Source organism: Chaetodon auriga, chromosome 14 (assembly GCF_051107435.1).
Source record: "Chaetodon auriga isolate fChaAug3 chromosome 14, fChaAug3.hap1, whole genome shotgun sequence".
Lineage (NCBI taxonomy): Eukaryota > Metazoa > Chordata > Actinopteri > Chaetodontiformes > Chaetodontidae > Chaetodon > Chaetodon auriga.
This window is the reverse complement of record NC_135087.1, coordinates 5,824,133-5,846,516: the sequence shown is the minus strand read 5'-3', so window position 1 is coordinate 5,846,516 and position 22,384 is coordinate 5,824,133. Positions and strand designations below refer to the sequence as shown.

The 22,384-nt window shown below is 41.5% G+C and overlaps 2 protein-coding genes across 2 annotated transcripts in view; both read right to left on the bottom strand.

The window, feature by feature from the left end:
- slc25a21 (solute carrier family 25 member 21) overlaps positions 1-16,710 on the bottom strand; it is a 92,947-nt gene extending 76,237 nt beyond the window's left edge. Inside the window, exons 1-2 of the mRNA XM_076747889.1 lie at positions 16,546-16,710; positions 16,338-16,426 (exon numbers count right to left, since the gene is read on the bottom strand). Coding sequence (XP_076604004.1) covers positions 16,338-16,407 — 70 coding nt within the window. The 5' untranslated portion in view covers positions 16,408-16,426; positions 16,546-16,710. The remainder of the gene's footprint in view (positions 1-16,337; positions 16,427-16,545) is intronic.
- A 3,637-nt stretch (positions 16,711-20,347) lies between these two features.
- Positions 20,348-22,384, bottom strand: part of plekhh1 (pleckstrin homology domain containing, family H (with MyTH4 domain) member 1) — a 31,646-nt gene continuing 29,609 nt past the window's right edge. Inside the window, exon 30 of the mRNA XM_076747879.1 lies at positions 20,348-22,110. Coding sequence (XP_076603994.1) covers positions 21,958-22,110 — 153 coding nt within the window. The 3' untranslated portion in view covers positions 20,348-21,957. The remainder of the gene's footprint in view (positions 22,111-22,384) is intronic.

The following is a 22,384-nucleotide window of genomic DNA, read 5'->3' as shown; positions in this document are numbered from 1 at the left end:
TTGTGTTAACACTGACACTTTTGCAGCTGTTCTCCTTCTTGTTTAATGTCAACGAAACTAAAAATCAAAGTAAGATTTTTTCCATCATTTCTGAGCAGGTACTGCATATTTCCGAGTTTAAAAGACAAGTGATTTAAAGTGTTTGAATGGTACTTGACATGACGGGGAAACTCAGATTTATGTGGTTTTAAAAAAAAAATGCAATATTGAAGATTACAGTACAGGTTAATGACCTGCTGAAATAAAATCAAGCCCCAGGAACCACATTTGCTTTTCACATTTACATGTCGTCATTAGGTTGCAATTTTTTTTTGTATACTGCCAGCTTATTACATGTGTGAGTAATAAGCTGGAAATATTATGTGGGCTGTGCATGTTTATAGGTCCACACAAACATTTTTAAGCCGCCTTAAAGAGACTGCAGAAAAATAACATTTGGGGCCTCAACCACCGACATGCTCCCTCCTCCCTGATCCACTATACCGCTCACAGTGTGATGAAGCTGACTAAAGGATTTCATGCACACGAGTGCGCCTGACCGAGTACAGTAAATCACTCCCTCTACTGACGGTGGTGGGAGAGCTGCTGCGTTTCAGGTGCTGTTCATCTGGCAGAAGTTTCAGAGGCCTGCCTCCAGAGAAAGAAAACAAACCCTGATCCACTTCCCCACGAACGGCTCCCCGCGAGCCAGCCAGCAGCCTCCAGGAGGCTGTCCAGCCTCTCCGGCCCCTCGGACCAGGATGTTTGGGTTAGAAAATGACTTTCCTACTCCCACAGCCCCTTTCTCTAATTGCCCCAAGGGTAATTACCTTGTCTCCTTTCCACTTAAGAAAAACCAAGAGCTGTAGTGTTATTGTATCAAGTAGAAGGTAAAGTTTGCTAAAATTAGCACAAATAATATTTTCATAACCATTAGTGCAGTTATAACTAGACAATTTCCCTGCGGGAAATTTTGAAAGGGCCACGGGGTCTATTGCCCGACCGCGTCCATATACATTACATTATATGCCCATATGTCTGTTTATTTCCATGTGGGAGCATGAGAGAGAAGTGCTCACAGAGGTACTGAGCCTCAGAGGTTGCCACAGCAACTTCAGAGCCCCTCCCAATCATGCTCTATGAGACCCAGCTGCGCACGCACACACACGCCCCCTCTAAGCACTCAGGCACACATGCACTCAGAGAGAGAAAAAGAGACAGAGACAGACATGGCCGGGCTTAGAGGCCTCTAATTCAAATTCTGTAAGTCTCACACATTTTTCCAGCACATTGTGAGAGAGAGGACAAGTTTGTCTGCAACTGTGGAAAAAATCATGCCTGTAGTGTGTAAACTGTGGCCGGGAGGAGCCTGGAAAGACAGAAAATCTGGAGTTAAAAAAAGGCTCTCTGCCACTGAGGCTCAGTGGTTGTCACGGCAATTTGGCTTGGTTGCCCATGACGATAAGGGCAGACAGAGAGGGGCGACAGAAAAGCGGAGAAAACGAGCGATTTTCTGCCTCTGCACTCCTCTCACATTTGGGCTTCTCCTGAGAGAACGGAAGCTCCTATCAGAAAAACAAAGACACCGTGAGCGCCTTGAGGACTTCCTGAACGTTTTGGTGTAATTTTGTGTTTCTACAGAATATTTTGTGGACACAGTCGCGAGTTGAAAACAGGGCTCCTTTCTGCTCTCTCCGAAAATCTTTGTATTGGAGTGCATGGAGAGCAGAGACAGACGTGGCCGCACTTAGAGGCTGCTAATTCAAATTCTGTTCATCTCACAGATTTTTCGAGCACATTGTGAGAGAGAGGACAAGTTTGTCTACAACTGTGGAAAAAATCATGCCTGTAGAGTGTAAACTGTGGCCGGGAGGAGCGTGGAAAGAGCAAAAACCTAGTCGTTTTTAATCGGCTCTCTCCCACTCTAGCGATGATGTCACCCACTCTAGCCTCTAACTGTCCGCGCAATACACACCCATTGAAATCTGAGAATTTCCCCAAAAACGCTCATGGTCATTGATGAGGGATTACTCAAAAACTACATGAGTTATCAAAACGTGGCTTAATACAGCAATAGACAAGACTTGTGTCTACAATTTAAAGTTTAAATGGAGTCTCTAGGTGAAAGTATGCCGGAGCAGTAGCCAGTAGAAGAAGTGCGACAATTTTTACCGCCTCCCATTCATTTCTTATGGGAAATTTATCGCAGTTTTTCGCGACTTACGTCGCGAAAAACTGCGATAAATTTCCCAAAAATAATAGCACGCCGATCCCGATCGAGACGCACGTTTTGATATAACATTTGCGTGGGTGCTCCCAAAACTGTAGGAGGAGTAGCGAATCGAAATTTGACACGGAAGAGGAAGAATAATAATAATAATAATAATAATAAGAAGAAAAAACACGCAGGATAACAATAGTGCTCGGGGCTTCGCCCCGAGCACTACTGTCTACAGCTTTGCTGTAGGCAGTAGTGCTCGTGGCTTGCCCCGTGGCCCTAATAATAATAACTGTATTAAGTCAGAGAGTGTAGGGGACGTAAATATCAATGAACGACTAAAATAAAGTGAACTGACAACCCGTGGTCTAAAATCGAATGAACGTGCTTTCTCTTGTTCATCCAGCAGCTTACAAAACAACAACTACAATTAAATAATCCTACATTTTACTAACAAAACATTTCCTCAAGCAATCACAATAAAAACATCTGCAAAACCGCAAGGGCCTGTGTGTGATCACTCAAGACGTTTCCTTCACGGAAGAAAAAACACACACCATCAATTTAAAGTACATTTTGAATATGATGGGGGGCCATAATCGCAGAGGCCTGAGTGTCATTCGGCCTTCCTCCGGCTGGGGACTGATAGATTGGTGCAGAGAGCAGATTCTCCCCTGGGTGCGATATATCAGGCTGCAACGCTCCAACTACCATTATGAAACACACCCGAGAGTCCCGCAATTCAGGAAAGACCAGAACACCAATGGAGCCCTCGAAAGGTTTCTTCTTGTGCGGTACAGGCAAAGACGGAGGAAAATTTTTGACTGATAATTTCCCTCCAACCGTCACACACCAAGCGCAAACCTGGAAAACACGAAATCAGGCCGGAAAAAAGAAACCACCAAGTTCGAATGCAAAGGGGGGGAAAGAAATGAAAGAAAAAAAAGAGATCACCTGCTCTAAATACATATGCACCAGACGAGAGGGAGACTCGTGCCATGCTTTGAAAAGAGACGGGCTCTGCTGCAGTTATTGTTGGATTCACGTCCTCCTTTTGAAGACGTTAACATCAATGCCTCCCTATGGAAACAGCTGGCCGCCTGTGTGTTCCCGCGAAGCTTCTGGGGGATTCTTATCGAGAAAGCATCTGTCAGAGCCTGTGATTACAGAGCTGCCCAGCGGAGCGCTCGCCCTGTCAGACGGCTGATAACTTAACCTTCCTCCGTCGCCCCCTTCACGGCCGCCGCTCTCCCCCCGCGTACCTGCTTCAAACGCTGCAGCACTGCCGTGCCGGCGCCCTGTGTGGTCTCCGTTCTACTAAACGCATCTCAGTGTGAACTCTTGTTTTAAAACTCACACAGGCCATAGAAAATACAGCCTGTGTCGTATCTGAGTCATGATTTGGATCTCGTGTCGGGATGAAACCGTTTCAAGAATCAGCGTGCTGAATGAAAGCTTGGAGGCCTTTCAGAATAAATAAGTATTCCACACTGGTAGTATTAACATTTCCAATGATACCTGCGGCAAACTAAACACAGATGTGAAGGGATTATCTCATATTTTGAGAGCTGTATGTCTTGGTTAAGTGAAATCATTTGCACATACATGTGAAAGGATCAGCAAAGTTATCCATCTTCATATTACCTTAAAATCCATCCACTGGGAGCAGCACAAACTCTTAACTCACTGCATTACTGAGGCACTAAAAAGCCCCAGTATGGCTCTCTTCTGCCCTCTAGTCCCTCTGTCTGAGTCATCATATTCATGACATATTTGGATCTGATTCTCCTCTAAAGGCAAAACATTTAATCCTCATTAAATAGCTGTGCAGCAAATTAATGTCAACTTTTGAAATGCCTGGATTTTTTTTTTTTCCTCCTCCTCCTCATTTTTTTCCAGTCGGGACAAGAACTCGGGATCGCCGCCTCTCCCAGAGGTGAACATTAACACACTGACACACTGCTCTTTTCTCCAACCCGGCGGCCTCTTTCACATCTCCATCCCTCGCTCTCCTTTCAAACAAACTGAAGGGGAACTGCTGCATACCTCGCGCTGTTCTTCAGAACCTCCTTCCAGACCGTGACATTTGTGTCTGCTTTGATTCCCCTGCAGCACTCTTTGATTTCAAAATGATAATGAAATGGTAAACAAATTCCTAACATGACCTTTCATTCGGTTTTGTTTCTCATTATCAACTTTTTCCTCGTCCTCTGCCAGCGTCCTCCTCTTAAGTATGTCATCCTCCAACCACTCAAGATCAGAAATAATACAAAGTGTCTATAAATTTGAACTTCCCTAATTAAAGCCTTGCCCCGGGACATGCTCTTACAAGGCCACCAGGCACGGGATATTTCCTCTAAAACTACACAAATTGGCTCATGAGCACAACAAATTACATTATGATTACTGCACTGGCCCAAATGCTGTTCATCTTGATAGAGTTAACCCAAAGTGGGCAGGCCTGTCTCCCAACTACTGAGCTAAAAGGGGAGAAAGAATTACAGTTTTTGGCTGAGTCTTCCTGTAAAAACCTGTGTTATAAATTTCCAGCTCATCCAGAGAATCACAGGGCACACAATGCACACATCCATACACGCACGCACACACAGATACATGGAAACAGCCATGTAATTCGGGGTTTTTAGTTTGTCCGTTTTTGTTTTTGTTTTTTTGACAGTACTTATTATGTTTATTTATATTTCAGCGCTTACAGCAGGAGCACGGAGGGTTTGTAATTACTGTATCTGAACCCTCGAATCGTGTATCAAATTCAGTTGAAATAACATGAGGTTTGTCTTGGCCATGACTCTTTTTTTTGTCGAAGATTTCCTGAAACAAAACAAAAACTATTAAACAAGAGATCAAAAACCGTTGAGCCTGAAAAATCAGCATTAGGAACACGTCCAGTAGTACCGCAGTGTAGCAGGCCCATATGTCTGACCTGCTACCAACTGTGGCTACGAGCTACAGGGCAGGAGGTTAAATGCCCAATTCGAGACTTTTCAACACACATGTCAGTGTTCATGAGCAGCAAGGTGGTGGAGGATAAACAGAAGGCTCTTGAGGCCAAGGTGAAATTTTTAAAAACTTAATTTTTGCTGTTTTTTCCTGATAGTTACTGTTATTTTAAAAAGGTCGAACACAACACATCCTATCAAAGATCCACTGAAATCACACAGTGAGATAATAAGTCTGCCCGGATGACAGACAGTAGCTCTCCACAGGAAGAGCTTGTTCCTATTGTGACTTAATTAGGAGGTTCAAGACAGAGCCGGGCTCAAAAATACCCACTCATCCGAAAACATAATCCAGGCGCATGCAGAACACACACACGCTTAAATATATCCATTTCCTTGGACGCATGTGCACGCATGTCTCGGACAAACACACGCAATTACATCCAATTTCCCGGCATAAATTTCTCACTCGGAGGCACACACACACAGAAAACAAACAAACAAACGCGTACACTTGACCATTTTGTGGCATGAAAACACAGCCCACGCATGCACGCACACACACGTAGCCATTTTCCTTTGCACGAATACATGACCAAGATGCACTCAAAAATACCTACAGCACACACACACACACACACACACACACACACACAGAGTCTCACAACTGTAAACTTTCATTTTCTTACAGGGTCACTCTCTCTTTGCCCCTTGACTACTTAGTCTAAGTGCTCAATTAAGCATAGCTTGTTTAGCTGATTTCCCTCCCAGTTTTATTATTGTTGCCATGTGCTGTACTGTGTTCGCCTTCACTTTCCACTTCGACCGCCATGGAATTTGTGAGTGATTTCAGTGCTTACTTTACATCTGTCATCTTCCCTGTTTCACATGCTGTTTTTGTGCTGAACGTACCTCCTCCGTACACACACAATAATGCCTTGTACTTGTGTAATTCTGACTGGTAAAACGTCAAGCGGCGAATAGGTGTGGAAGAGCCGTGTGATTGTCTCATTTGCATTATGAAATCACGCAGTGATGTGATGAAATACTCTTAGCGCCGCGATCTAAAATCAGCCCCACTGTGCTTCCTGCAGCTCCGCGTTCCTGGTTTTAATAATTGGTACCTAAGTAGGAGGCAATGATGCAGAGAAAGCCTCCCATGTTGAGCAATCATAATTATCTGACTGAATCTGCTTTTACCATAACACTATAATTATTATTATTATTCTAGGAACTTGCATGTATGATAAATGCGCCGTGTGTGTTGGCATGCCTGACCGTGATATTCACCATAGGTTGTTACGGAAAAGAAGTCTAGGTTGTTAGTTCTCAGACAACTGTGAATTCCTAATAAAAACGTACCTCCACGCTGTTTATATTATTGCGCTAAACATCGTGGACTCACCGCTCTCACTCAGAACGAACCCAATGAAAGCCCACAAATACGCCTTTCTTCTAAAGCAACCATCAGTGAAAGCATCTAGATTCATTAGCTAAAACTGTGACCAGAGCTGCAACAAGTAATCAATTAATAGTCAACTATTGGAGTAATTGCTAACTAGTCTGATAATCAATAATCAGTTGGAGAGATTTTTTTGAAGAAAAAAAAAGGTCAAAATTCTCTGATTCTAGCTTCTAAAATGTGAATATTTTCTGGTTTCTTTGCTCCTCTTCAACACTACAACTGAGTATCTTTGGACTGTGGGCAAAGCAAGACATTTGAGGATGTCATCTCAGGGTTTGGGAAACACTGATGGACATTTTTCACCACACACAATCAACAGATTTATCGACTATGAAAATAGTCCTCAGTTGCAGCCGTAGGTCAGTTGGACCCTGGACTGCTGAGGTTATGTAACCTTACATCATCATTCTCATGTGATGACTCAATTCATGACAGACTCCCCCAAAGCTTTACACATCACATTAAGTGCTTTTGTTCCACAGTTACTTCATACTTTCATTGTAAATCCATATGACCTGGACAAAATTACAGTAAACTGTAGGCTATGCATTGACCAACCACTGATAATAGCTACTGTTTATTTGGTGGGAAAATAATGTGGAACTATTAACTATGCCCAATTATTATCAATTAAAATCAAAGATTTATGGAACATTTGTAAGACTTTGAGCTCTTTAACGACACTGACTCCACTTACGGATGCAATAATGTGACATTATATGTTATGCAATAATGCAATCCTGTCGTTAATGACGCAACAGTGTGTCGCCTAAAACCAAAAACCCACCGGACTCTGACTAACAACGGCGGATTCAGAAGTCACTGCAGTGCGCGTGCCCGTGCGAGCACAAATCCGGTAATTGCGCGTTGCGTCTTGGCTGGACTCCTTTCACACACAACAGGAGTCTCGATCCCCACCGCCTGGCCTCCTCCGGTTCCCCAACTCCGCCAGTGAACCGTTTTCATAAATCAAGTCATTAAGATAACGTCGTGAACGCGGCTGGGGCTCATACATCAGATCACAGGCGCTCAGCCGGGACGCACGTCTTTGTCCCCTGCCCGGACTCTGCGTGCGTAAAGCGTGTCCAATGCTCGGTTCTGTCATAGCCTGTACAGTGCCTGCGTTAAAACAGGATGAAGATCTTAATAGTACCATAACGGGGATGCAGACTGGTCTAACATGTTGCAAACTTAGACCGGAGACCATTCACAAAGCCAAATTTACACCTGAGAATATTCCGGCTCCGTTGCCTCGCTGAGTTTTCGAGGCTTCGGTTACATCTATCTGCGTTAACTGCATCCAAAAATGTGACAGAGACAGATCTCGGTAGGAGGCTGAGGTCATCTCGGTGAAAATTGATGGCACTTGTCAAATAACCATGATTCACGCGCAGCCTGGAGCCTGTGAGAGGCCTCACCTGTAGACACAGCTGAGACTGAAACGCAGTCAAATAAAGACTCCGGCGCATGGTTCTGATTTTGCTGCTGGCATGACATGAGTTAAAAATTTGGATTTAATAGATAAATCAAGGAGGCCGGGCCATGATACGCAGTCCTGATGTCTGTTGTAATGGTTTGGCATTTTTAAATAAACAAAAATATGTTTAGATTTTTTTGAATGCGACTCTGAAATGTTTTCTGGCCTTGGAGAGAAGGGGCTTCACAGACGCTTCAGATCTAACTGGCAGACATGAGAAGCTTCTTGTTTGACTTTATTTTACCTGGATGGTTGAGAGTCTTCGTGGACATGTCGCTGTCAAAACGCAGCCGTTAGCCACGCTGCTTTTAGCGCAGGATGCCCGCGCAATGACGCACGACCGGCAGCGCACGCAGTTTGAGGATACAAACATCTGTCCCTCACGAAAAATAACCGGAATGCCCCCCTGGGCTTAGTGATAATGCGTGCTTTAGCGCACATTAGCAGTTCGTGCTTTTTTCTTCTGTAAAATTAATTAAAATTATATGTTTGCATGTTAAAATGAAAAGCTGAAAAAAGTACCCCCACCCGGCTAGAAACAAAATGCCATTTGATTTAAGCTATGACAAATAGTTCAGGACCAATCATTTAATTATGATACACCACAAGCAAAGCCACAGAAATTGCGCAAAAGCATTCATTATTTTATCATCAGCGTTTTAGCGCCACTTAACCTTTTGGGGTTTATCCAAACTATTTTGGGATGCCAGAGATTTGCAGCGCATTAATTAGACGGCCATTAGACGTATGCCTGCTCGCATTCAGCTAATTTCTAATGGCACTGTGATGGTTCACATTTGCTGAGGACGGTAATTATTTGACGGAGATAATAAATCTTTCGTGTTTACTTTAGGAATGTCGGTGTGTTGGGATTTTTCCGTATTAAATGAGTGGTTGCTTGAGTTGTTGCATGCACACCCTGCAGCATGCAACCTATTCACAGACAAACAGCAGGAGAAAGTCACTCACATTAATGTCTGAGATCAAAATATTGATTATCAGTCACATAATCGACTATTCTACTGTTTACAAGCTTGTCAGAAAGGCTGCCTTCACGGTAAATCCTGGCCTTGTTCTGAGGCAGACACGTTTAAAGACAAGCACTGGAAACAAAAGACAGATGTGTCCGGTTAAGTAGCCATCCTTCAGCACTATCATGGCTCATTTTAACCAAGCCATCCACGACCCCCATGCATGGACATCTGTCTGTCAAGGATGGAACAAAAAAAAAAAAAAAAAAAAAAAGTTAATGTGTGCTATTTAACGCGAGCCAAAGCACACATTAAATATGAAAGACATGCAGGTTCTGCGATCCCCCCCAGACCGAGACACAAAAACTGAAAAAAAGAGAGAGAGATGGGAGGCAGAGGGAGCTGATTTAGAGGAACAGGCACCCCATCCAGAATCAACATTACTTCAAACATGAGGTCATCTAAACATCTGTCTACAACATGTCCACCGGGAGTTCAATCAAAGCCCCCCTGAAACATGTACAATTGTTTCTGGAAATAAATATTAGGCCTAATTCGGCTGTGATTGGTGCAGCCACTCGGGAATCGCGGAGGAAAAAAAAAAAAGAAAAAAGAAAAAAAAACAGCTAACTGCAGCCTGCGTCTGGGGATAACACACGCGCGCGCGCGCGCACATGCACGCACGCACACTTTGACTTGATTCTTCCCTTCCTTCATTTAGGCTAAGCGGCTTTATTTGTTCTTTCTCGACTGATTTCAGGTTCCCTGTGAAAAACCAGTTAAATGAGGAGAGTCTGAAGAGGCTCTGACAGTCTGGGGGTGGGGGGGGGGGGGGGGGTGCTCAGTAATCACACGCGGGGCGTCTGTCTCATGTCGTCACAGTCCATTTGCTGGAGACGGATCGATTTACTCATGGAGTTTAGAAAATGCTCCTACCAAGGAAATAACAAAGGCCTTAGAGAAAACATTACAGCAGCGAGCATGTAACTGGATAGATTTCCAATTTCTATTTTTTTTTTATTTGGTTTACTATGTATGTAATCATAAAGACATTATTATTGTTGTTTTATTAACTTTGTTCGGCCCATATTACCATATTTTTTCCAGATAAAAGAAGATAAATTTCACCGGGCTTGTTAATCCTTCTAAGCTGCCTGCTCTGCACAGCTCCCATGCATCACTGTCTCCCTGAATCCAACAGTTATGAGTGAAAGCCAACCACTGAAAAGTTGGAACATCCCTTTACTGTGAAAAGAGATACAGCGTGCAACTACTACCCCCTTGTGGACGAAATCAGAATGGACGCTAGAGTATGAGTAAGCGTCTATGTGTTCCTGCACAGCCTGTGGGATTTACACTTACTGGAAATACACTGTTATCACCCCAACAAAGATACTAGGGCTGCAGCTAACAATGACGTCCATTACTGATGAATCTGCCAATGTTTTTTGTCAATTCAATAATTCATTGTTTGGGCCATAAAATATCAAACCCAGTGAGAAATGGCAATGATCATTTCAAGAAGAAGTGCAATCAAACAGCTTGTTTTGTCCAGCCAACACTCCAGAACCTTAAATTATTCAGTTTACTATTCCATTAGACAATTTTTCCCAACCTAAACGTCTTATATTATCTCATTTTAATACATTTTACAAGGTCAAAAGAGCTGAAACAATCCAACGTTTGACAAAGACTGAAACTAAGAATTGAAATTCATGTGGCAGAGCTTTGTTCTGTCCTGTGAGCCGCTCAGATTTATCCTGTTACCCACCAGAGGGGAATCAATTCTTAGACAATGAAATCAAATCTTCACAAGGGAGAAAGTGGAACGAGAGAATGTTTGGCATTTTCACTTAAATGTGCACTAATATCACTAAATCAGCACACTTTATTCCTCCAGGCACTCAACACAGAGGTAAAACTAACTGATCCACTGCAGCCTTCTCCCTTTAATTCACCTTTGACTCATAAGCTCTACGACCGGCTCACACATAAATTAACAGCAGTCTGTCTGCAGCCTTGTTAACTCTGACTTGGGATGAAAAAAAAAACCTCCAGGGGGGAGGCAGAGTAAAAATGAGGAGGAACACTGAGGTCATTCTGCTCAGGGTTCAAACCTCTGTCTCATCACTCTTGGCGAGGACAGACGAGCGTCCCTCAGCTTCTGGTTGGAGGTTGAGGACAGCAGGTCGTCAGTCCCGGGGGGCTCGTGAGGCGTAAACAGGGAGGGACAAGAAACAATGCCAGAGTGCAGGTGACACCTCATTTCTCATAAAAACATCACCTGAGACGAGTAGCACTGAGAGCCTGAAAGGAACTTTTCACTGCTGGTTTTAAAAGACATCATCTGCATACAAGTCAAATGAAGTTCACACTGGACCAGCACACAGGGTCAGCAGGATCAGGGTCCTCACTGTATGCTACTGATGGCAATGCAGACATGTATGAGCTCCCAAAATAAAAAACACTACAGCAAAAACAGGACAAAGCACGAGCACTCTGAACCCAAACTCAGTTTTTTTTTTTCTCCAGCTGCAGAAAAGCCAGAACACTGTGCTTCTGTGTTCCTTCAGGAAATTCATTGTACATGCTGTTCACTGCCTCGCCATTCTTTATTGTTTATTTTCTATTTTTGCACTACTTAACTTATTGTCCAGATTTGTCTTTTTGTCCTAATTGAGCTGTATGTCTTGTTTCCTACGCAGGTCCATTGAGTGCAGTGTTTAAACCGCAGTCAGATTCCTTGTATGTGCACATATACTTGGCCAAAAAAAGCCAGTTCTCATTCCTAAATAAATCATTGTTTATGAGCAAAGAAGTAGAGAAAAATAGGCAAATATTCCACTGGAAAACACCTGGAATACAAATTGCTTTTAGAAAGTAAAATGATGACATCATCAACAGCGTTGAAGAGGACTGAGTGGCAGCCTATACTGGGCGTCATACACATTTCATACATACTGGCTGCAACATGGATTATATGCAGGTAAGTCTACTTTAGGAGTGAACTGTTCATTCAGTAGGAACAGGAACAGCAAGACCAATGACACGACATCTGAAACACCGCTTTAATCCCTTAATAGCAGACTGCAACAGACACAACATCACTCACATTAACACAACAGACGAGCTAAAGAGCGCAGAGACCCAGAGGAAATGCAGTAGATGGTAGCAGAAGAAGCAGACTAAGTGTTTTGGGTTTCGCTTGTAGTCCGTGACTGAAAATCTGTTGGTTCATGGAGGTAAGAGAACAGTGTTGGCCACAAAGTCAGTTGGGAGAAGATTTCTTAAGCATTTAATGAGTCACTTGCACTTTTTATGGTCACTTTGCGTGATGTTGAAATAAAAAAGATGCCTCATGTCTATTTATATAGCGCAATATAAATATGGAAAATGAGACCAAAAGCATCACTAACAATACTCCTACAACGAAGAGGCAGACGCAAACATTTGAGAAAATCTAAAAATATCAATATGAAAACATAAAATGTATATTTTTGGGGCCTCTAAAGTAAAGATTTACATTGTATTATTGTGATTTCTGAAGACGAAAACAATACATCCCAGAGCTAGACAGACTGTGCTAAAGACTGCGGACACTGTGTACAGAAAGATAAAAACCGCCCTTCAGTGTTGATCAACTCGGTGAGTGAGCGCAGAAACAACACCGAGAATACAAACATGAGGGAAGCGTTTTGTGGTCCTGATTGTTTACAGCTGTTGGCTTGTTCAGCTGGAGAAAAAAAAACCTGACACCATAGCGAGACAGTCTCCGCGTATACTCAATAATCCATCACAGCCATGCTTGACTGATCACTTTCTACTGTTACGTGGTGTTAAGACAAAAGAAACATCATATTTGAATATCAGATTTTCTTCATTTCTTCAACATTTCACGCTTGACTGCAAAACTGGCCCAAACACAAATTAGCAGTAGTTAGGTGACTGAACACATGAAGAACAGAACATAATGAGTCACCATGTGAGAGATACTTCACTTAGTGTGCGAAATATCAGAACTCAGTCAAATATTAAACTGTACACATGCTATAAACTTCATGCTAAGATCGTGATGACACAATCCGAAAAGCAGAACGAGGCTTCTACAAATGAAATGAAATGATTTCCGCTTGAATGATTTTTGTATTTATGCAATAAAAAGCTTTCACTGAGTGGCCACATCATGTGAATGCATCACATTCATAACCACAAGTACACACACAACCACAATCCTGGACTGCTGGACACATGCAGAGCAATGGAGGACGGAGACCCACGGAAAGGCTAAAACCAGCGACCTTCCACTCCTGCAGAAGCTGCGACAGCAGAGAGATTTCAACCAGCCACTGCAGCTGTCCAAAGTGTTTATTTTCTCATTTGCTGAATATCTGTCACTAATCCCACAACACAAACAAACTCCTGTATGTTCAGACTTCTTACAGTGACTTGCTGGTGTAACCACTCGTGCACAACCTCGCTCAAAGATTTGAGGAATGTGCAATCATTAACCATCAACCTTGACTTTGGTTTTGTGCACTCCTTTACATAACCTACATGACAAAGGAGTTTGACACAAAAGAGAATTCACTATCTTCTCTCACAGTTCACATCCCCCTTAAACATGCTATGTGGTACTTTCATAAAATCCTTATTAATTGCACCAGAGGTCGTTAAGCCAGCTGCAGTCAGCATCCAGCTGCTTGCACTCACACTCTAAAGGGGAGCATCATCCTGGGCGTTGGCCAAAACAGTGATGTGAGAAACTAAAGTTAAATTAATATATGTAAATTACTCCGCATGCTTACATAGTGCACCTTTAACTTACAAGGACTTACAAGGTAGTACAGACAGAATAATGGAATATTTGGCTGTATGCTCCATTTTTGGTTTAATTACCTAATTATTGCAGTATGACCACTGTGAAGTAGTGATGTGATCACTTTTATGTTAGGTATTTTATGGTAGGAAATAATACAGGTTACACAGAGGATATGGGCCAGGAGGGCGTAAATCCCAAAACTTGACTCGATCGTGTGTTTTTCATCTCTAACGCCCAAAGCACATGACTTCCATGACTCTCCTTTTGAAAACCAGCCCACTCTGTAAATTCCATTAAACGGAACTGTACAGACTTCTGCTTCGATTTCTTCCTCCACCGATCAAAAGGTAAAATGTCAGGACGGCCTGACGACCGTCTCCCCCACCTTTCGTGTCTCTCGCTACCTTTATTTTGCCCCTTTGGCTCAGCAAACACGAGTTGGCCATGTGCCAGCTGTGTTACGTAATATTAAGTTGCAGAACAGAACAGAAACAGAACAGATGAGTTTTTTGTGAAGTGAGTGAAGCAGAGCAAAGACACGAGAGCAGCAACTCCTGCTCACTTCCGGGTTAGACCGCGCGTCACTTATGTCCGGACTCTAACTGACGTCCAGCCCCGTTTGTAACCTCAGCAATCCCTATATTAGTCTTTCATTTGTATTAATTAATTTGTATTAAATTAGAAATGTTTCCTCTCGTGATTTAACAATATTTACAAACCCCGTACTGTAAAAACAGTGGTTAGCTAAACTTGCACTCAGTTAATTTAAGGATTTTGATCGTATTTTTTCAGACTGTTATTCCACTAACGCCTTCCGAGATGTAATTAGCTACGGCGTCTATCCTGATAGCGAGTTATTAAGCCAACGAAAACACCACTAGGACTTAACATTAGTTGCCTGGAAAGATTGCAAGACTAGCTTCTTCATGAAAATATTTCACAAGTCCAACATCTTGCCAAATACAGGAGTGAAGTCAGAGGCCTACACAGGCCACAAACGTTCTCATTCGGCTAACGTGCAGCGTAGCAGGTTCTCTTCAAACAGCTCAGTCACGGAACGTTAATATCTCACAGAATAGAGAAATTAGAAACTCACCAGGTGGAAGACAACCTTGAAAACATGATTAATCCGAGAACGGTGGGGGTGACCGCTGACTGTTAATTGGTCAACAAACAAAACAAACAAACAAATCAAATATGGCGCGGGAATTCTTCTTCGCTTGATATCGACTCAGCAGCGGTGTGCTCGGTGCTGCCCCTGGTGGCCGCACCGGGGGGCCAGAGAGCAAGAAGTGAATCCTGCGTCACTTTTAATTTGATATGGTTTATGTTTATCTTAATGGGAATAAACCCCTCTCCATCCTTCATTGGACTGTACTTTTCCTGCTGTTATAAATTTTGTGAATTCCTAACTGAAGAAAATGTTTCTGTTCAATCTTCTAGGCATCCCAGATATTCAGAATAACAATATGTAGGATACAGGCATACATCTAACCAGCTCACTGCTCTGATTTGGGGTCATACTGCAGTGGTTATGTAACAGTTTAAGATAAGATAAGATAAGATAAGAGAAGAGAAGAGAAGATAAGAATAAGATAAGAATAAGATAAGATAAGATAAGATAAGATAAGAATAAGATAAGATAAGAATAAGATAAAATAAGATAAGATAAGATAAAACTTTACTGATCCAACGCCAGCGAAAAGAAGTCGTTATAGCCAGCAAAATATTAAAAAGCAAAAACAGTGCCATAGAAGGGTCAAAGTAAGGAGGATACAGGATAAAGAATAAAAAAAATCAACTATATATATTTGCAATATGTATAGATTCTAAAAATACTAACTGCCATCAAAATACTACTACCCATAAAAATGCTATTGCCAATACTCTTATTAATAAACTACCAATGTCATATGTTGTTCAACATTTAGAGATATTAACAGTCAGCGTCTCATAATGAGGCACTTTCTCTTCCCAGCTGAAGACCGTCGTCAAGTGCTGCATTTAAAAACTATCAACGTAACATCCGTGCATTTAAATGCATAAAAACACAAAAATAAACCCTCTAGAGTCACTTCAGTAGTCTCGTTAGGTCTCAGACAGTAGTACGCATGCGCGAACTCATATCCTGACCCGGCGGCAGTTCCGTGAAGAAGTCCAGCACGTGAACAGCTGACATCTATCTTGGCGACACATGCTTAGTCTTTGGCTCGGTGAACCTACAGATGAATACTTAACGTACTCGGTTGTCGATTAATGACACCTCAGCGAAATCAACCGGGACGTTTTGTGCCGTTTCGTCGGTGACCGAGCAGGGCGCGCGGTATGTGCGTTTAATGAGTGACACTTTCGCCATGCTACGTACATATAGCCTTGCACGCGCTCCAAACTGTTGCATAATCTGTCTCAGTCTGTAATAAACATCTGTAATGAAACAATTATCGGACTTACCGGCGGATCCACCTGCGATGATCTGATGAGAAGCCTCCCGCAGGATGCTCTGTGGCTTCTTGGCTGTCATTTCTAGCGCTTCAAGTTTCCTGGCGAGGCAAAGATAAGAGCGAAAACCGTTAACGGTTATCTAGTGTTGTAGGCGAGCGTGGAGCGAGTCATGGGGGGCTGTAACAGAACGCCTCAGTGCTGTGAACAGCCAGCCTACCGTTCCTTCCCTGCTCCGTGCTGAGGTCGCCCGGTTGACTGCCGCCGTCCTGCTCCTGTTGCAGCTGTGTTATCTGTCCCCGTGCTCTCAGGCTAGGCTAAGCTAATGTGGAATCAATTAACGGCGGGTTCGTTCTACCCTCCCATTGCCTTACAGCCACCAAGTGTTTGAATACTGTAAATAAAAAATGGATCAGCCCTGACCCCTAACCAGTGATCGATGTGAGGCAAACAGACACACAATGAGCACAAAGGTCATTTTATATTCATAAATGTGCATTTACACTTCAGCTTTGACACTGTTTGCACTGATGCCTATCATGCACTTTATACACTTGTGCTTCTTTTTGCGGACCAAAATCAGTGTTATATTTATATTACAGCTACTGTACTGTGCAGCAGTCCCAGGGGCCCTTAAACCGGGATTATGTCATGTTTCTGCAGGTTCCAGCCTGGCACACACTCTGATCCATCAAATGAAACTCGCTGCCTTAGTTTGATAACAAAACGAGATTCCACCAATTACCTGTCTGTTGTGTACTGCATGTGATGTGTACTGTGTTTGCAAGCCTCAGGAATTATATTTATTACTGGTTAATGTTTTAATTATTGCTCTGATGAATCTCTTAGTCCATAAAATGTCAGATATTCACGTCAAACCCAGGTGAAAAAGTAGTAGGCTATACTTATAATGGAAGTATAGAAAAGTCATGACAAGTACACTTTTACTATTTGTGCTTAATTTTAAGCATGTTTGACGGATGCTTTTCAAAAGTGTACTTCTAAATAGATGTCTCCAAGTTCGACTTAAATGTTTTAAAATTAATGTACTGATTCTGCAATATACAATAGTGGTATTTCAAAGTACTTATCAAAAGAGCACTTAATTGTAAGTGTATTAGAAATTGTACTTAAGTGTTTTTAACAGTAATAAAGTGTACTCATGAAACGTGTACTTGTTTTCTGTAGTTCTGTAGTCATTTTAAGTATATTTAAGTATATTTCAACGCGTGTGATATAATTGTCCTGCAGGTGTGTTTTAAATGCTCATGAATCCTGATATTCACTGGTGGACTTCAGTACACTTAAAGTTTGGAAAAAGTTGTGCCAATTTAGCAATTATTTACACTTCAAGTATACTTGAGTACACTTAAGTATACTTTGAGGCAACAAAAATAGCACAAAGTGTACTTCATGCTTCAAACCAGGGAAATGCTGATGACTCATTGTCTCGTCAGTCAACTAATCAATTGATTGTTCTTGTCTTTATAACGAGGCTGTGATGAGCCGAGTTCAGCTGGTTATAGATGATTATGCTTCAAGACATTTTGATAATATTTAGGTTTACAGGAGTCAGTTCAGTGTCTGATCCCTGTAAGAAGAGCATGAAGTCTGGCTCAGCCATTCAAAGCCACTACTGGTTACAGCGTCTAAACCGGATCACAGAGAACAATTACAAGCATCTGAGTGATGCATTTTCATGTAGGTAGAATTTGCCTTTGGACAAAACTTGTGAACATGGCTGCACAGTTTTTCGGGTTTGCATAAGAGACACATACAGGCCTCTTTATGTAAAGCACACATGGCCATTGTCCTCCGTCTCACCCCGACTTATGTAACATGAATCTCATGTTTTAAAGATGTTTCAGATTCCTGCTTCTTCAGCGGTCAAACGTTGGTTGAGATCAGAGAGGTATGAGTTCAGACCATCGCGCTTTAGGTTTAATCATGTGGTTCGACCAGTTTTAGCCTACATTGCATCCCAAAACTTCCTGTGCACATGTTTGACATGTGACAACACATACCTGTTACATAAAGTGATGGCTTTTTCTTTATGTTAGACTGCAGCTGACTCACTGACACACTAAGACATACGTGAAGTCATCTCTGCAGTATTTCAGGTCAGAGTAACGTTAAGATGAAAGATCAGTCAATTACTTCAGCCCTTAATTGATAATTGAATAATTGTTTATGTCAGTTTCAAGCAAAAAGTGGTGAATTCACCGGCTCTAACTTCTCACTTGTGAAGATCTGCTGCTTACTTACTGTACATAATGTACTTTACTTGAGTACTTCCATTCTCTGCTACTGCACTACATTTAAGAGGGAAACACTGTATTTTTTACTCTGCTGAATTTATCTGACACAGTTACCAATTACTTATGATTTGCTGATATGAAATGGTAACATACTACTAATCTATCCAGTAATATACAAAGTATTTTGAATTGGCTCCATGGGAATGAACAACAATAAAATGCTCTTGCATGTTTTTGTTAGTGCTAAAAATACACTACTATAATATTCTGTAACAACATGCTAAAGGTGTCATTCTGCATACTGAGTACTTCTACTTTTGATACCTGAATATTCTGCTGATAAATACTTGTTTACTTCTTTTAAAGTAACATTATGAATTCAGGATTTCTACTTTTGATGGAGTATTTTGATACTCTGGTATTCCTATTTCTACTTCCACTGCTGTACTGTAACTGACGACGTTTTTAAACACGATCAGCTTCTAAAATCTGATGATTACGAGGTTGTTAAATCAGCTCCACCTGCAGTAAAATGTTTTGCTTTCACGTTCATGCATGTGTACTAGTAATCCAGTAACATCATATATATGTAATGACGTAACACCGTGAATGTGGCTGCTTTGCAAAATGAGTATATAATACATTTTGCTGATACTGCTGATTTTTGCTCTTTTTTTTAGGGTAAATTTGCAGTGTGGTGCTTATATTTCTACTTTTCCGTGTTTTCTGTATCCAACTGTCTGATCTTTAGGTTTGATTACATTGGGCAGGAGGTCAAACTGTGCTTTGAAACCACTGCAATTTCCACTGTTTTAACTATTTGATAGACAAATCCATTTGTCAAATAATAGAAAATAATTGGCAGATTAATTGATAATGAAGTTAATCACTAGTTGCAGCCTTTATATTACAACCATAAGTGTTATGAATGAAAGAGGCCTGTGAATTAGTTTTCTGGGAGAATCAATAAGGTGGTTATAAGAAAGAACAGAAGGCTTTTTATATCTAAAATGAGCTTAAACTGTGCACATACATCCCTTTATATTCTAGCTGAATATTGTTTTCCAAACCAAGCCTCTTTCATACTGACACAGCCAGCCAGTAAAATACTGCAAAGGGTTTAGAGTGATGGTAAGAAAGTGTCCGTCTGTCCAGCAACACTGCAATCTTGTACTTTAAATCCAGTTTTTGATTTAAACTCTTAGAAAGCTTGCGGCCTGAGCTGCGCTGCAACATGGAAAAATTAGTGATTTTCTTTTTTGATGAGCAATGAAGGCACGCAGAAGTTCAGCAGTGAGCCCTATAACGAGCGTCTCATTTTGTATAAGAGCGGCTGTGGAACAACAACAGCTTCAGACAAGCTGTAAAAATGTGGGATTTACAGCATATATTTGGCAGGAAAATGCCATTACCACTTTGACCCCCTTGGATAAGAAAGAGCAGAACAGCTTCCACCCCTCCAACCTCAACTCCAATAAAACGTGTAGACTGGGCAGGCTGTGTACAACCAGCACAGGGTAAGTATATAGTTTATGGATGTGCTGAATGAGGGATGAAGGTTTTTTTTTAGTAATCCAGTGTGTAGAAACTGTGTTTTTACTTACCAAGAGGAGCTTTGCTTAAGAGAGGGATTTAGTTTCTGTTGTAGTCCTGTTTCTCCTTAATAGATTATGTATGCTGGCAAAACATGTTCTGTAAAAGAAAGCCAACGCTCCAGAAAACAAAAGACGGGCGAAAAAAATCTATGAAAACAATCAACACAGATCTGTTGTACCGTTTATTTTATTACCACACACACATACAACATAAAGACACCATCTTTCAAACACATTGTAGTACAGATGCAGTAACCAAACATACTCTGCTCTTAAATTACTCTGCTACAAAAAGGAAACTAAGTCTTAAAAAATGTGACAGTTGTGGGAAAACATGAAGCAAAAGCCAAAAAATGTTGGAAATAAAATAAATAACTAATACAGACACTAACAAGACAGTGGTTTGATCCAAAACAGTTCAAGTCATTCAAACGTGGTGGTAGCTCTTGAATTTGTCCTCTGCTTCTGTTTGTTGATGATTTTAACACCTGATTGTGAACATGCTGCATGTGTACAAGAGTTCAGAGAAACCTGTTGTTAGAGGACCGTCAGAAAAATGAACGCACTGCTGAAACTTCACAGATACAGTATATCACTGTCACATATATCCCATCCCTCTCACTGTGTAACTCAGTAACATTACATTAACAGCAAATCTGGGCCAAACTGTTCACATACTTCACTTTTATTTGACCTGCTTTATTCTAGATAAGTGTGCTAAATATTAACATCCTATTAAAACAATAGAAAAGGATTACAAAGATTCCTTTAATATGACCTTATTTTCTATGGGAAAACAGTTCTACCCCCTAATTTATAACAAAATCCATCTTGTATTGCAATACAAGATGGATTTCGTTATAAATTACAGTAACAAATAGTTAACTAATTGATTATTCTAACAATTTTGATCATCAATTCAATTTAAGTAATTCTTAAAGCAAATATTCAGCGGTTCCAGCAGCTTAAATGTGAATATTTTTATAATTTTCTTTGATATTACATTTGATATCTCTGGACTTTGGACTACTGTCAACTTGGAAACTTACAATAAACATTTATTTCTTAGAAAATAATGGGCAGATTCTCCTACAATGAACATAATTGTTCATTGCAGCTCTAAATTAGAGTAATATTATATCGATTATATCAAATTAAGATAAAAAACTATGAAACTGAAGTCTCACATGCCGTATCAGTCTCTTTCCAATTGCACAGTACCTCATAAATGAATTTAAATTATGTTTCAACGTCAAGTACGAGCGATTGTGTATGGTAAATACACAGCGACGCAGGACACTGTCTTCCAGTCGACCCGCCTCTCAGAAGGCGACATGTTTGTTTTTATGGAAGGAAAGAATGTGAGGTCTGACAGACGGGAAGACGTGAAGGTCAAAATAAAGGCAAAAATCTGAGCAGCAGCTTAAAGGATCACACTGCAGGTGGAAATGCGACGAATGGCAACAAGTCTTCAGATCACTACTGTATGTTCAAAATGAATTCCAACATCCACTTCGAAGAAGAAATGAAAACAAGACATTACACCTAAATAAAGCAGAGCTAAAAGACTCTTTTGTTGTAGAAATAAATAGTCTAAGATGACCGATCCTGACATTTCTAAATCTAAATCTTCATTAGAAAAAAAAAATATATCCCAGTACCTGTAAAAATGAAAACCCGGACACGCAACCCAGCGCACTCCATATGAATGCGGCCTAAAGGAAGCTGTCCTCATCGAGCCGTCCTCTCGTCAAACAGTCTTTGTTGTTCTTGCACAATTCACAGTAGCGTGGGGCCCTTGGTGGTGTAGTTCATCGCAGGGAAGTGCCTGCTGTCTACGTCCCAGTGGCCGAGGGGCTGGTGCGAGGCAGACGGGAGGCTGGGGTTCCAGTGGTTCATGTAGCTGGCCATGAGCAGAGTCAGCTCCAGTATCTGAGACAAGGGCAGGAACAGGTCAGCTCAGAGCAGCATTAATGGCTTTAACACGATCATGTGATAGTGTTTCATTTGATTCCGGGGAGCTGCAGGCCCGGAGTGGCTCGAAGAAGATGTGAAAACCTGAGAAACCCAACCGATCTGCCATTGAGATTGAAGCTACTCTCATTAGCTTCACCCACAGTAGTAATACGACTCTGTGTTAGAGCTCCTTTGAGATTCTGCACGTAAAATAAGAGAAACAAGCCGTTTTCTCCATTAGCTCTCGGCT